A 15,820-nucleotide genomic window follows, 5' to 3' on the forward strand; every position below is an offset into this window, starting at 1 on the left:
ACTTGTTTACATAAATGGTGACCAAACCGTTTGAGACCCACTGAGATAACTTACACTAAAGTGAACTATCTAAACACTGAGAGAGTCCTTACCTCACTGAGCTGACGTTATACGATCCTCTCAGTCTGACAGGAGAGGACTCTCCTCCACCTTGGTGTAGAAACAGCTTTTTATATCCGTTAGCATAGCTAGCTAACCAGATGCTAACAACAACATTCCACGTTACCGCTCGCGCACTCACAAAATGCGCTCGTGCCACACACAGAGCCGAGCTTGGATGAAACACAGTCAGAGACCCAGAAGTAGGCTACTTGTACTTTACTGTATATCATATTATTTTCGATGGCTTTACTGTATAATCAGTGTAACAGATGAACAGATTGCCACCTGCTTTCATCTAAACACACAGCCACTAATGATAACAAAACAAAGGTCGGGGGTCATTGGTCAAGCAACGCACCAATCAGAGAGCAGCAGTGAGCACACCTCAGGCTGTGTTTTATATTTGTATTCTTTATTTCTGATGTATTTCACACAAAAAACCTTTAGTGGAAACGTTTTCACGAGGCTTGCCCACCCTGCGTTGGGGGGCACAGTGACTCATTTGGGGTATGCATTCTTCAATATGACAGGTCGGTGTAATTTTATCGTCAAGCTCTAACTTTTCTGTGCTCTCTCTGCAGTGACAATATAGAAAATAATTAAATATATTTATAAAAGACTTACTTCCCCTCCGTCGCGCTGAATGAATGGAAAGCCTTCGAGCCTCAAGAGACTTCCAGCGTTCATTCTTAAATTTAGTTTGCTCTCCCAATGCAGGCGCACATTGTAATCAAGACCTTCCTGACTCCTACGAGCTGGGTGGAAACAGCCAAGTCAAATCAAAGAGCAACACAACAAAAGCAATATGGCACTGAAACAATTTGTATCCCATAAATAAACTCTCCATTCTCTTAATCAAAAACACATCCATGATCTTCTTCTCTGCTCCATAATGTTTTCCATGCATGACATACTCTTTACATCCCACCACCTATCAATAATTAAAATGCTGTTATATAAGAAAGATAGTTACCCTTTGCATGTATATGGACTGTTATTAGCTCTCCAGCGTGCTGTTCACCTGCGTGCACTTTGACCTTTGCTCGTCACCAGAGACTTCCACACGCTGCTAGCTTGAGAGCTGTGCAACAATAGTCCGGTTGTTTGTTTGCTGTCAGTGATGCAAACTTGATGACTTTCTCGCTATATTTGGCGACATTTGAAGCTAATGCTGCTAGCTACTTTCATTTGAAAAAAGTGTGTGGGCTGGTTCGTTTTCTTTGGTTGGATATTTAAAGAAAAAAACATGAGCTTAATTTGTTGGCATCGCCTACCTACCCGGGCTTTAAGTAAACAATATGTCACATGCAATCTAATGAGATGATAATAAGGTTAAAAGCACGGCGGACAGTGACACAATAGCCTATGTGTACATAGGCTCCTCTTACGTTACTTGAGTATTTCCATTCCCTGCTACCTTATACTTCTACCAGTCTACCTTAGAGGTACATTTTACTACACTGTTAGTGACTTTATGTTTCAGATGAGGATAAATAACACAAAATAAACAATATAAATCATGCATTATTATAAATTAAGATCAACCTTTATTTATCCCTTGAAGAATTTGACAAGTTACCCAAACGTATGCCTAGAATAAAAGGATAATTAAATCATGTAACAGGCTATATTATCCTTAAATGAGCAGTTGTGCGAAATGAGTAGGTAGCCTACTTAAAGCAAGAGCATTTTTACGCTAATACTTGTAATTTCTAATTTTAGAAAGTGTTAAATAGGCCTGCATGACTTTTTATTTTGCTAAAGAAAAGGTAGTCTGCTTCATCAAGCAAATCGTTTTCCCCTCATTTAAGATCAGATGCAAATCATCTATATTAAAAAGAGATGGTTAAACTTTAAGATTGTGGTTTTGAAGAAATCTGCAAAACACATGTCTTTTTTATTTATGTGCCGTTTACATATATAGGACAACATTAAATAGCTATACCGTGTCCTGACATTGAAGGGTTGAAGTGACTTCAGGTTGGTTTACCTCAGGTCACAGGTGGATCCTTCTCTCTGTCTTTATAAAAGGGGCTGGATCTGTGTGTGTGCTGGATCTGTGTGTGTGCTGGATCTGTGTGTGTGCTGGATCTGTGTATGTGCTGGATCAGTTGTGGACTGGATGCGCTAGGACCGCGGGGACCAGAGCGCAGACGGAACGGGCGCACTTGGGGCAGTAACTGAGTGAGTTTGAGTGTGACAGAGACAAGCAGGCAAACCCGCTAGATTTTGGGAATCACGGGAGCGGATCAAGACCAGCTCATTTCTTTTCCGAGTTAACAGTTTTTCCTCCTTTAGTGTTATCTAAAGTTGCTTTTGAGAGAAGTCTATCGGGAGACCTACAGGATCGGGAAAACGTGAGGAAAACTTTTAAAAGCAGCGAAAAAACTGACAAAAGAAACTTTTTGGGATGTACGTTTAACTGTATTTCTTCATAAAGAGTATCTGGATGTGACTGCACAATCGTGAAGGTCATCAACCCCGGGATTAACTTTGAGAGGGGAAGATAACGGTAATTTGGACTCTCCCAAAGTGATGTAAATCTCTAAAGGTAATTTATAAAACCTTCAACTTTTCAAAGTCAGAAGAGTGCGTCTTTTTCTACGTGTTGGTTTGGATGGACTCACACATCCATTGACATTTATTTGGACTATTTGGGAACCGTGCGCCCGCGCTGCCATGACATAACGGGACTCTTGAAAAATCAAGAGTGCAGAATATTTCTGAAGTGACCGGATGATGCGTGTCCATTGTTGGGCGGAGGATTTCTAAATTTAGCATTCATTCATTCAATATCTCATTCAAGAGCATTACGTCTCCTGCTGCCCTCCTTACAACCCCCTGCAGGCTTCATGGTGGAGATATGGGATGACTGGAGGCGGGGGTGCAGCTGAGGTGAGATCCAGCCGAAGGACAATGTCTGCGCCCGGCGTTGGCATCCCTCTGCTGCCGGGGCGCCTGGTACTGATGCTGCTGCTGTGCGCCTCCGGGCCGAGGCTCTCCCAGGCCTGTCCCGGGCTGCTCGCCTCCTCCAGCGGCTGCAGCTGCACGGACGAGCGGTCCAAAGCGCACAGCGTCCAGGCGGTGGGGAGGCGGGTGAGCTGCAGCAAAGAGGAGCTGACGGAACCTCCAGATGCTAGCCTGCTGCCCAACAGGACCGTCACTCTGTGAGTTTGAAACATTTCCCAAAAAGTTACTTAAACTAATGCTTTATCACTGAATTATTATTATCCCGCCCCTCTACTGCAGCATGTGTGTGGCACATGGTGACCTTACATTATGGTGTCATGTATATTATCTGACAGAAGTGTTCCTGCAATATCCTATAAGTATTGTTGTAATAAAATGTATTATGGATCCATTTAAAGCTGTCACAACCTTTTCCATATTTACAGTTTGTGAAGAATGTTAAGCTGAGGATCCACAGTGTTGTCATGTTATATTACAGTGTTTATAACTTAGTTTGATTGCATGTTTCAAATATAAAAAATCTTAGTCAGGGTACAGTGTTTGGACAAGCCCACACACCCATGACTCTGAACCCATGACCTTAGGTTTAACTGTATTGGGGACTTGCTGCAGTAATAAGGCTTGTTAGGTCAGAAGTGTACATCTTGATCTAGTTTCAGTCTGTAGAGCAGTGCAGAGCGTCGCCTCTCTGCAAAGCGTTACGGAGATCAGTGAGAGGGCAGGCTGACTGCAGCCATCATCCGGCCCTGCCTCTTTGACACAACTCTGTCACTTCACATTTGACTCTGACCCAGCCGCTCACATCCCTCCTTCTTTCTACACCTCCGCCCTGTGCACATGGTCCAGCTGTCTCTTGCAAAACTAAAATGAAAAAAAAGACATTTATGCATATTTTCTATCAGATGTATAAAGTGCGAAGTGCTTTACTGGTGGGTTGGCTCCTACTTTTAATACGGTCACGCCCTGTCTCACAAACGCCTCTGCTGAGGAAAGAAAACACCAGACTATTTGGTGAGAACTGGACGGCTAAAGATCCTGGGCCAGTTTCAGTGTGATATTTAAATCACAGTTATTCGTGTTTCAACAAAACTTGAAATGGGCCACATCATTGGACAAAGCTATCATGACAGATGGACTATCAATCTATCAGTGACCCATGTTTTGGGCGGTGTTTTTGTTCACTTTCTTCACAGCTGCTCAGACTTTCTGAAGTTGTTGCACGTTCCCACAGGATGTAACTGTCTCCGTACTCTGACCCGATGGGAGAAATGCTAGCTGCACATGGGCACAGTAAAACAAAACATGTTCAACTGCCCCACAGCAATGAGCATGTGAGGTAAAGGAGGGGGATTTATGCCCCAGGAGAGCTGAAGTCAGCCAGCAGTCCATTTATTGGGCCTTACGTTTCTTGCTTATTAAATGCAGAATACACATCTGGAGAACACATTGCTGGAACCAGAGGAGGAAAAAAAGAGGCTAGGGTGGCAGTGGTCGAGGTGATTGACGATAGTCTTCCATCCCAGCATCCACATTTTGGTCGAGTTGTTTTTATACAGATGTTTAGCATTTTGCTACACTTTTACAAGGCTGCGTACGAGGAGCAAATTATTCCACACGCAATCGGACTTTTTTACCTTTCCCAGGAACTCTGGTGTCTGGAAAGTACATTTTCCTGAAGATGTGGTGGAGTTCCTGAAGTGCCCATTCTCCCATCGTTGCTCATGACATTAGCTCCAGATGTGGAATGTGAGAAGCGGTGTTGATATTCGTGTTATTCCTGACATTCCTCCGTGCGTTTAGAGACTGCAGACAGTATCCCAGGTGCAGCAGGGGAGCACCACCTCGGTCCCTCCCCACATTGGGTGCCTGACAGCCAGCCCCGCTGCCCTCTCTCCTGGGGCAGCCTGGAGGAATGCTCTCCTCCACGCTGAGAGGGGAGGCTGGAGGACACCGGGCCCATGGCTTCCGGGGCCGGCTGCTACGTGTAATGCACAACAGCTGGCCCCTGTGAACATTCCAGCTGAGGCCCCTCGGCCTCATGGGAAATCCCAATGGGGATTTGTTTATTAAAACTATTAGTTGGCTGTTTGTTGTTCCTGACAGCCATAAAGGAGCAACCAGCCGCCCAAATATTATCACCTTCTCCTCTGGATCGCCAGTGAGTGTGCTGCACTTTGTTTACATTACTGCACCTCAGATTATAAACTCACTCTTATCACTTGTCTAAATGATGCATCCTGTTATTCCCAGCCGCCCGACCACGAGCTCCAGTCCCTTTTTCCTCTCCTTCTTTATCTCCAGCTCCCCATTTCTGTCCCCTTCCCACCCCCTCTATCATGAGTTCATCCACACACAGTAACTCTCAACCTAAATATTTAGTCGTCTTGGTAGGAAACTGCCATGTCCAAACTCCTTCCAGATGTGAGCCTGCGCAGGCTTGTGTTTAGGCCTAATTATGCACGGCTGCAAAAGGAGCTGGAACACTGGAAGAGGAAGAGGAGCGGAAGAGAACAGAGAGGGGGAAAACAGATAAGAGTGTGAAAGCGAAAAAGTGCAATTGTTGAGGGGCAAACGGGAATACATGACGGAAGTTGAAAGGACGCTGGAGTGGAGGAGAACGTTGAGTGTGAGGAGGAGAAGAAGAAGAAGTGGGGAACAAAGAGAGGGGGCAGAGGGAGAGGATGGAGGAGGGAGAGGAGACGCTTGGCAGGCGGTTCAGAGGGATGTGCCCCTGGAGACTGAAAACTCCCCAGCCCCTGACTAACAGATCTTCGACACTAGGGTGAGAGGGAGGAGGAGGAGGAGGAGGATAGCGGCATAGCTCCCCTTCCAAAGCTCCATGTCTCTATTATTATTAGCCTCTTCTGTGTGAAAGAGGAATTTTTAGTGTATTTTCGTCATGAAAAAAAGCACATCATACACATTCGGCTTAAAGCCCGAACACACAGCCATAACTCCTTGCAGTGTGGCGGCAGCTGCGTTTTAACGGATGACAGACAATAGAGAGTACAGTGGCAGTCTATGTGTGACTGCGCTGGTGTCTCCTAGCTTGTGGGTTTTACTCGAGTCAAACCGAACTCCACCCTCGGCGTATTTGGTTGTCATCGATGCTGGGGACGGAAGGCTCTGGTTCGGTGGGTGCCATCGTGAATGCGTGGGCACAGATGCTCGGGGTCAGCTCTCTCGTCCTTGGCCTGATGCCCCCTCACCCAAAAGCAGCTGCAATGCGAGACAGTTGCTCCCTGTGCGGGTGCACTTGATCCCAGTAAGTCAGTGACTGAGGCTGTCAGGGGTTCAAGATAAAAATATTCCAAGTCGGCTTGTAATATTTTTATCAGTAAGGGTCAGCGTTGTAAAAGAAGAGTCGTAAAAGTTCCAGTTTATTCAGCGGAGGGTGCTGCTGAACAGCGTTAGCTTCTTCTTATGAGCTATATTTAATAGACTTGTTTTAATTCCTGCTTCAGAGTCAGGTGGAGATTGTGACAACTCTATGAGGCATCAATCTTCACGCTCAGCAAGAATGCAACATGTCAAACTATTCCTTAAGTATTTTAGATGGGGTTATTTAGGAGCCTCGAAAAGAGAAAGATAATCATGAGAATGTTTTGAAAGCATATCTTACTCCAATGCAGCTACACAACACAGTTCCATCTGCCAAGAGAACGGTTCAGAGGTTCAATGTCTGAATAATTTATAGTCAGAACTGTGGAGATTTTCTGTTCTTTCTCCACGGAATCATTTACAGATCTCAAACGAAATAACCCTGACCAACAGTCACGGATGTCTGGTCATTTTTTATCTGACTCAAATCGATGTGCTTTTATGGTAATTGTTGAAACTCTGTGTAGTGTTGCTGCGCTTCGTGGCCAAGTCTCCCTTCAAAATATATCTTTGATCTCAATCGGACAGACCTGGTTAAATCAAGGCTGAATCAAAAAACACGTTTCCAGATAGCCAACCATCAGTCTGTTAACGTTTACTGCATTTGATGAGTTCATTCAAAGACATCTCACCTCATCAGTATCATCGATTGGCTATTTCGAAGCTGCCTCCCTTTTAATCATCGTTTTATTTCCTGAGTCTTCGGTCTGTTACTAGTGGCCCACGTGTGGACGGATACCAAAGGGCCAGCAGATGTGTCGGAGGTTTAAGTTGGGTCTGTGAGTCAGTATGTGTTGAGGCGGGGGTATGTCGATGAAACATCTTAATAGTCATCTTATCGGGCTGGGAGAATTCTAAAAGCGCGGCGTGCATGGGACCCCAGGCTTTCCTGCAGCGATGGAGTTTATTTATGTGGATAAAGGTGTTGAGAGGAGGGGGAGCTCTCCTCCGCACATGTTAGGTGGGGCAGTGGTCAGCAATAAATCAAAAAAGCAAACAAAGGCCTGACACTGGATACTGGGAGCTTCGTACTCAGCTGCAGCACCTGCCAATGCCACACAAGTGTGCCCTTTGAGGTCAAGGGAACATGAGCGGATCACAAAACGTCTACTTTGCGCCACTGTATTTGCGTTCAAATGATTAATGACTATTTCATTTATCACCCTGTCGTGTTTGTTGATTAGAAGGCTGCAATATTTCAAAACCGGGCAAAGGAAATGTGTTGTTGTAGCAATCTCATACCCCCAAGCGGCTTTTTGTTATTTTAGTTTTTCCTTTCTCGTCGCTCTCTTCTTATCTTACTCCAAAAATGCCTGACTTTGACTTTTCTTTGCCAGCACTGACTTCCCTCTCCCTGCGCCTGACCACAGTTCCTGCTTTGGGTTCACAACACATGGATACCGACGGAGATAATGGCTGTCTATAGTGGGAATGCCTGTGGCCTGAGTGTGTGTGTGTGTGTGGTTTTTTATTTGCGTCTTCTTGGAAATAATCCAGGATAAAAGTTCAGCCGTCCACTGGATTTCAATATTTCACTAACAAGTACTCCTCTGTTACTTTCTGATTACTCATGGGTACACATATTTACTTCAAGTATTCAAGTATCCAAACAACAATAGAAAGCACAGAGCAATCTCTAATTCAGTATTTGGTCTTCTTAAAAGAAAAAACCGGTGTTCTACTAAACTACAATTCCTATGAAAATGTACCAACTCTGCAAAGTAGGTACTTGAGATATTGTCGCATAAATCATCTGTGATCTCTGCTGTTAATAGTTTCAGATTAATTGGGATTAGTGTTTGTTAAAGGCAGCTTAAACGTAACTCTATTGAACTAAACCTCAATTGAGGAAATATTGAATTAAGTTTGTAACAGAACATTTGCTCTCTATAGGATTTAATTTCAGATTTTTGGAAAGCAGTCCGGCGATAGTTGGCTAAGTTTAGCATGAAGACATTGGAAAACACGTAGCCTGGCTTTGTGAAAAGGTAACTCCAATTGAAACCACAATTTATTGTTTTTACACAATGATTTATGTTAGTATTTAACAAAGTGGATACAACACACTTTAGAGGTGCTTGTTGATACGGGTTTATCTTTGACCAGTGCCATGTTAGCTACCAGACAGTTTCAGAGCTCAGAGTTTAACATAGCAAATTAATGATTGCAAAGCTACTCACATATCCAATTTAGTTTTATCCACCGTTATAGACTGTGGCTACTTTTCTCAACTATCGAAATGGCGTGTGAACCAAACAACGACAAATCACCTTCGTAATTTCTCTATCATCTCTCCGAACCATGTTATTGTTGAATACGCTTTAATGTCACGTAGAACCGCAAGATATTAAAAATCTGTCACTACATTTCTTTTATCCATTGCTGCTTCTGTAAATATGTGTTGGCTTACTGACCCGATCAAAGGGAAGTCAGTTATGAAATAAAGCAATAAGCTTTTATTAAATCTGCGTTTATGGAGTCAACCACTGCTCAGCTGAAATCAAGTTAATCTTTGGAAAGCATGTTGGTCTACCATATTTCTGAATATGTGCGGCATGGTTGTGTAATCATTCTTGTTTGTTCTGGTGTTGAAACTGGTCGACATGCGGTCGTGAGGATGTAATAGATCTTTATTTTGTCATTGTACAGGTACAACGAAATTACAATAAACTCAAGGTGCCAACGCAACAACAAGACCATATAAAAACAACAAGACACGATAAAAACAATAAAAACAATAAATGGGACTTAACATTTAAAAAAAAAAGTCGATGTGGACACTGATTGGATTCTCAAAACACCACGATGACACAGAAATCAAATCAAAAGAACAAACAAAAGCACAACTTCCTCCCAGATGCGTGTGAACAAGACACCGTGAGAGTATCTGGGGCAGAGAGATTGCAGCCAGCCCTTGGTAAAAAGCCTGATTTCCCAGCAGTCTTTGCTCGGGAGCAGAAAACAGAGGCTGGTTATGAGGCAGAACAATGAGACAATGTTAGCCAGGAATACACCGCATTCCACTCACTCAAATTCACTAAATTGCCATTAAATGTGTAAAAACGCTTAACTGACTGTTGTGTTCCCGTGCTGCAGCCATACACTTTCCAATCTGGTCGACTTTCACTCGTCTTTGACTCTAAATATTGCAATTGATAATTTATTGCAGCTTTACAGTAAGGCGGCGGTATTTCAACTCGGTTGTTAATATTCACTGTCCATCTTTAGTAAACTGTGTATAGACGGACATAGACAAGAAATAAACATCATGAATATTTCCTGTTAGCACGACTCGATGAATTGTCCAAAAGTCAAAGTGGGGGATCATCCTCTCTTTAAGTGGGTGCTGTGTGTGTGTTTGCCTGTGCACACACACACACATGGGAAGGGCGTGCACGGCCACAGCTCTCAAAATACTCTCCGGTCCTCCCCTCTCTAATTAGAGACATTTTAAAAACCCCGATTTTAATTTTAGACTAGTAGCTTTTGGACCACTTACGCACACACACACACACACACACACACACACACACACACACACACACACACACACACACACACACACACACACACACACACACACACACACACACACACACACACACACACACACACACACACACACACACACACACACACACACACACACACACACACACACACACACACACACACACACACACACACACACACACACACACACACACACATAGAGTTAACGTACACACTTAATGTATAAATAAATCTGATAGGTCACACACTTGTGGATCTAAATCTGCACGCACATGCACGCACATGCACGCACACGCACACACACCCACACACACACACACACACACACACACACACACACACACACACACACACACACACACACACACACACACACACACACACACACACACACACACACATGCACGCACACGCACACACACCCACACACACACACACACACACACACACACACACACACACACACACACACACACACACACACACACACACACACACACACACACACACACACACACACACACACACACACACACACACACACACAGCCACAGACCACAAAGCCATACTCCACGGGCCAGCCTGGTAACCTAAGCACGTTGCAGGATACTCTATAATAAGTGGTTGCACATATCAAATGCACAAGCTCCCTGCTCATAGCCTCGAGTCAGGAAAGTATGATAATAAAAAAATAAAAAGCAAAGTAATGCAAGATTCTCCACGTACTATAATTATCAAGCTTATTTATTTATCGCTTTAACATGCATGACAAGAATCTCTTCCCCCCCTTAGTGTGGCTTCTCTCTCAGTGTTTAGATTTGCTTAATCAGGGTCCGCACAATGATTTCACCAAAAATATTTTGCATGCAATTACATGGATGCTCCTTTCCATGACAGGCGGTAAATGAGGCCTGCAGCTTGGCAGTGTTCCCTGATGGCCGCTACATGCTCTGCGGCGGGGCAGGCACAATGAGCACATTCACATCTTCACATCTCTGCTGGTAAAGTGCCTGTTGTGCTCCGAGGCCTTTGGTCTCTCTGCTGCTCTCAGTGAGGTGATTCTCTCTGAGGACGGACTCAGAGAGCAAGGGGCTCCCGGCACCGCTGCTTTAGGTGGCTCTCCGTCTTTTTCTTTTTTACAGCAAAGGGGTTACGCTTTTTGGACAGACCCAAGTGCTGAATAGTGCGGCGCAGTCTGGAAGCCTCTTATAAAGTACTTATTGAAACAAAGATGACACAGAAACCTCCCAGCCTGAGAGATCTCTCTGCCTGTGTTCTCTTTCATTCCTCCTCTCTCAGCCTTCCTCTTCTTGTCTCTGCAAAAGTGTCCATTAGCCAGAGAGGGACTGAGAGACGGTGGTCCACCTGATGCCTGACACACAATATCTGTCAGGAAATCGGACCACTGAAAATGGAGCTGGATCTTTTTCATATACCATAACATGAACATAACTTCATCCTGTCAGCCAGAACAGTAGCAGATATATAATATTACAATCGAAACATCTGCTTCTTATTAATTATATTTGAGTTGTTGGACACACAAGTGACATTTTCACAGTTGTATTATTTTCCACAGCCTACTTCTGAAATTACAATTTACTTTCCCAGAACTATAAACACAGAAAAAGCCACATTTAGTCCGGCCAAACCTCTGACATTGGAGACAAAATGTAACACTCAACCAAAAACATGTTATAGTGCATCTAAATGAATCTGCATAATACCTTGGGTTGCATACAGCTGCTGCCAAACTCAGACATGCTACTCAACAAGTAATAACTGCTATAATGATTCAGGCAATTTAGGAACAAACTAAACCATTTATGTCAAACAACCTGAATACGAAGTCCACCAACTTTTGTGTCCACCAACTTTTATAACAATGGAGACATGTATCCAATAGAAGTAGACTAGGGATATCATTATAATTATAAGACCCTTTTTATCATATTGTTATACTGTGTATGTTAGATACTTGTTTCTCGGCTTTCGAAACAATCAGCATTCTTCTGGCTTCACAGAACACTTTATGACAAAAGCACAAGTGCACACTTACATTAACGATGTTGCTGTTTTAGTTTCATGTTGCTGAGAGTTTGCCTCACTGTCCCACTCTCATGGTTTACTGAGACACTTGAATACATCTGAGCCATTGTAAATATTACTAGTAGCACCTGTGCTTTGAAACGTCTTAATGATACACACAGTTCTTTTGAAATTCTACAGTCATTGTGAAAACCTGTAGCTATGCACCATATACACAAACTTACTGCGTGTACAACACACACACACACACATCCTGTGACATGCCGTGACCCAGAATTCTCGGCCACTAATGAAGGTCAACACCAATTACTGCAAGTCTGTCGCCACGGGAGGAGCTCAGCGAGGGGGTTGCGTGTAAGTGTTATACTGCTCTCTTTCACTGAAACACAAAGGAGTTCCATACAAGTCATCTCTTAGCTCAACTTAATTATTCTTCATAGTGTGGGTTTCACTTTTCTTTTTAAAGCAGGTTTACCTCTAGATTCGAGACGTATATATGCACTTTACATATAGTCCGGCAGTGGCTCAGTCATAGGGGCTTCGACTGGGAGCTGTAGGGGCGCCGGTTCAAGTCCCCGACCAGACCTAAAATATGGAGTGTGGACTGCTACTTGGAGAGGTCCCAGTTCACCTCCTGCCCTGCCGTGGTGCCCTTGAGCAAGGCACCGGACACCCCCCTTCCCCCCTCACTCCCATTGCTCCCTGGGCGCTGTGCACTAGCTGCCCACTGCTGCTAGTACTAGACTCCTGGTACTAGGGTGGGTTAAAAGCAGAGAACACATGTCACTGTGTGTGCCGTGTGCTCTGCATGTGTGACCATCACAGAGGGGTTCCTCCCTCCCGGTCTATTCTATAATATGTGATGTTTTTGACCCCAGACCGCATTATTTTTGATAGAATTAGATGCTGTTTTATGTGACGGCTTATGTTTCGTTTTGCTTAGCATTGGAGTGGAAACAGGGGGAAACACCTCGCCTGGATCTCTAACAAAATCCTGCCACTAGCAAATCAAAAGTTTTCTAGTTAACACATAATAACTTTAATACGTATAAAAACCCAAGAGTTAAAATATGTTGTGGTTTTATGGAGAGTTATTTTGGAGGCTATTTCTTGGCTCGGGCTAAGCTATTTGTTCTATCGTTATATATATATTTTTTTTTATCTAACTCACAGCAAAAAGTGAATAAACAACTCAAGCAATGTTTATCCCTTATCATGTAACACAGGTATGATATTGTTGTCCCTTGGCTCTGAAGTGCCCTCAGCTTATTACTGACTGAAAGAGTCTTTGATTGAGACCAGCTCCGTGTCTGAGCGGTGTAACGTCATAATGGCTTCTGATCTATGAGACCTGGCATTTGGATTGAGTAAGCGGCCTCGGAAAACATGGTAGCCTAACAGCCAACTTAAGTAAAACTCTTTATAATCCATCTTCTTGGTTCAGCCACACTATTTTGTTGATCCACTCTGTCCGTACTCATTATTGCAAGTGCGATGTGTGTGATGTGTATATAAAGAGAAATGCTGCCATATCCACTTAGCTCTCCTCTGTGAGCAGCCAATATACTTGAAATGCAACTCTGGCAAGCGGCTCAGATGGAAAGCAAAGAGGGGACATGCAGTACAAAATGCTGTATCGAGTGTTCTCGGCTCTAACATACACACATTAAAGTGCTCACACAATGCTGTGCTGTTAGTGTAAAAGTGGATAATCGCATTGCCTTTCAACAGAATTGAATTACCTCTAAGGAAAATTCCCTCAAGGCTAAATCATTTTATTTTTGTTATGTATATGAAATTAAGCACTGCTGTGACAAACACCAGCGTGTGCAAGTCAGCATGCTAATTAAAGTGGGCGTAATTCAATAATGAGACTCTCATTGAAAATCGCTCTCATTATCTGGCGCCCATTGGTCTCCGAAATTGAGACTGGATTCACCCACGTTACCAATCTCTTGTCTTTCACCTGGCGTGTGGTCCTGGAGGCTAAGAGACCCTATGCAAAGTTAAATGATGTTTACACAGTGACACGGGTTCTTTTGACTCTTTAAAAAGATTAACCTGCGTCTCTCCATCTATGTTGGCCGTGGAGCGGTTGATTAACGCTCGGGGGGGGGAATTAAAACATGGTAACAGATCGTCCAATCAGCACTCTTCATGTTGTTTCAGTGGCCAACATCCTGTCACACTGCAGCAGCTCCAGGTGGTTCACTTGGTGATGCTGCAGGAGGACCCTGCATTCAAAATAAAAGAAAAGAAAGCTATAAATTAATACATAGATAATGAGTTCAGGCAGCTTAGCCTTGAGATGATTTTTTATTAAATATAAGTCCCTCCCTAAGTCCTTTACTCTGTTTGTGGTTTGCTGTGGAGGCCTGCAGCGGCACAGCCTGCCTGCATGTTTAGAGGGCAACAGAGGCCAATTGGAATCAGCACTTTTTATTTAAATGCATCTCATTCATTTCAAAAGGCCAAACCAGGACGGAGCATTTCCTGTAATATGCACCCCACTAAAAACAACAACCCAGGAGCCTTGTAGGGGGGCGGGATGAAGGGTGCAAAGACTTTAACGCCAAACCTGCAGTGCCAATGGTGCAAACAGGACATTAAATGTGTGTTTGAAGAATTCCACCGGTGGTTAGGAAAGGTTTTGTTTGTATCGATGTCCCTCTGCACCAGGTCGGATCTGTTGAGGTGGAAGGACTGTTCAGCTCTGTGTTGGTGCTGCACAGGAGTTTACTTCAAGATTCTAGAAGTTTAATTCAACATTCTAAAACTGTAAATGAACATTCTAGAAGTGTAAATGAACATTCTAGAACTGTAAATGAACATTCTAGAATTGTAATTCAACATTCTAGAAGTGTAATGTAAGATTCTAGAACTTGTATTCAACATTCTAAAACTGTAACTTAACATTCTAGAACTGTAAATGAACATTCTAGAATTGTAAATAAACATTCTAGAATTGTAATTCAACATTCTAGAATTGTAATGTAAGATTCTAGAACTTGTATTCAACATTCTAAAACTGTAACTTAACATTCTAGAAGTGTAAATGAACATTCTAGAATTGTAAATAAACATTCTAGAATTGTAATTCAACATTCTAGAAGTGTAATGTAAGATTCTAGAACTTGTATTCAACATTCTAAAACTGTAACTTAACATTCTAGAACTGTAAATAAACATTCTAGAATTGTAATTCAACATTCGAGACATTTAAATGAACATTCTACAATTGCTTTTAAAGCATTCTAAACGTAACCATGTGGGTAACTGAGCATCAATCGTCTCTGCTCTATCAACCAGTGAAAACCTAGCTTATTCCTTCCGGTGGCAAAAACCATTATAAATAAGTATTTGTAACCAAATCGCTGTATTTGGCTAAAATATGTCATCTCGTAATCTTTTTGGTTGTTGGTGTGCTTCAAAAAGAGGTTGAAAAACACTGCTGTGTGTACACAGCACGTCAAGCCTTCCCAGCTCCACCACAGAGATTACTCACTAAAATGATCGGTTGACAATGACCCAAAACCAAAAGCAGCTGTAAGAAGCATGTATCTTTAGACCGACAGTTTGAGTTTACATCACACGCAGGTACTCAGCCCCCCCCTCAACGACCTGAGGCAGCATGTTACAGCGAGTAAATCACTGAGAAAAGGAGAAAATAGGATTTGCGACATGCTGTCATGCCCCTGTGTGGCCCTCAAAGGCTTTGTGGGTTTAGGAAGCAAATTGAGCAAACCAACAAAGTGAGTGGCACGGTGCAGGGAGGAGCCGCTGCGGTTTACTAGACAAGACTCTT

The 15,820-nt window shown here is 43.2% G+C and overlaps 1 protein-coding gene across 1 annotated transcript in view; it reads left to right on the plus strand.

Annotated features, from left to right (window-relative positions):
* The first annotated feature begins 2,295 nt into the window (after window positions 1-2,295).
* adgra2 (adhesion G protein-coupled receptor A2) overlaps window positions 2,296-15,820 on the plus strand; it is a 40,487-nt gene continuing 26,962 nt past the window's right edge. Inside the window, exons 1-2 of the mRNA XM_034090168.2 lie at window positions 2,296-2,653; window positions 2,950-3,269. Coding sequence (XP_033946059.1) covers window positions 2,971-3,269 — 299 coding nt within the window. The 5' untranslated portion in view covers window positions 2,296-2,653; window positions 2,950-2,970. The remainder of the gene's footprint in view (window positions 2,654-2,949; window positions 3,270-15,820) is intronic.

The sequence above is a fragment of the Pseudochaenichthys georgianus genome, chromosome 9 (genome assembly GCF_902827115.2).
Source record: "Pseudochaenichthys georgianus chromosome 9, fPseGeo1.2, whole genome shotgun sequence".
In the NCBI taxonomy this organism is placed as follows: domain Eukaryota; kingdom Metazoa; phylum Chordata; class Actinopteri; order Perciformes; family Channichthyidae; genus Pseudochaenichthys; species Pseudochaenichthys georgianus.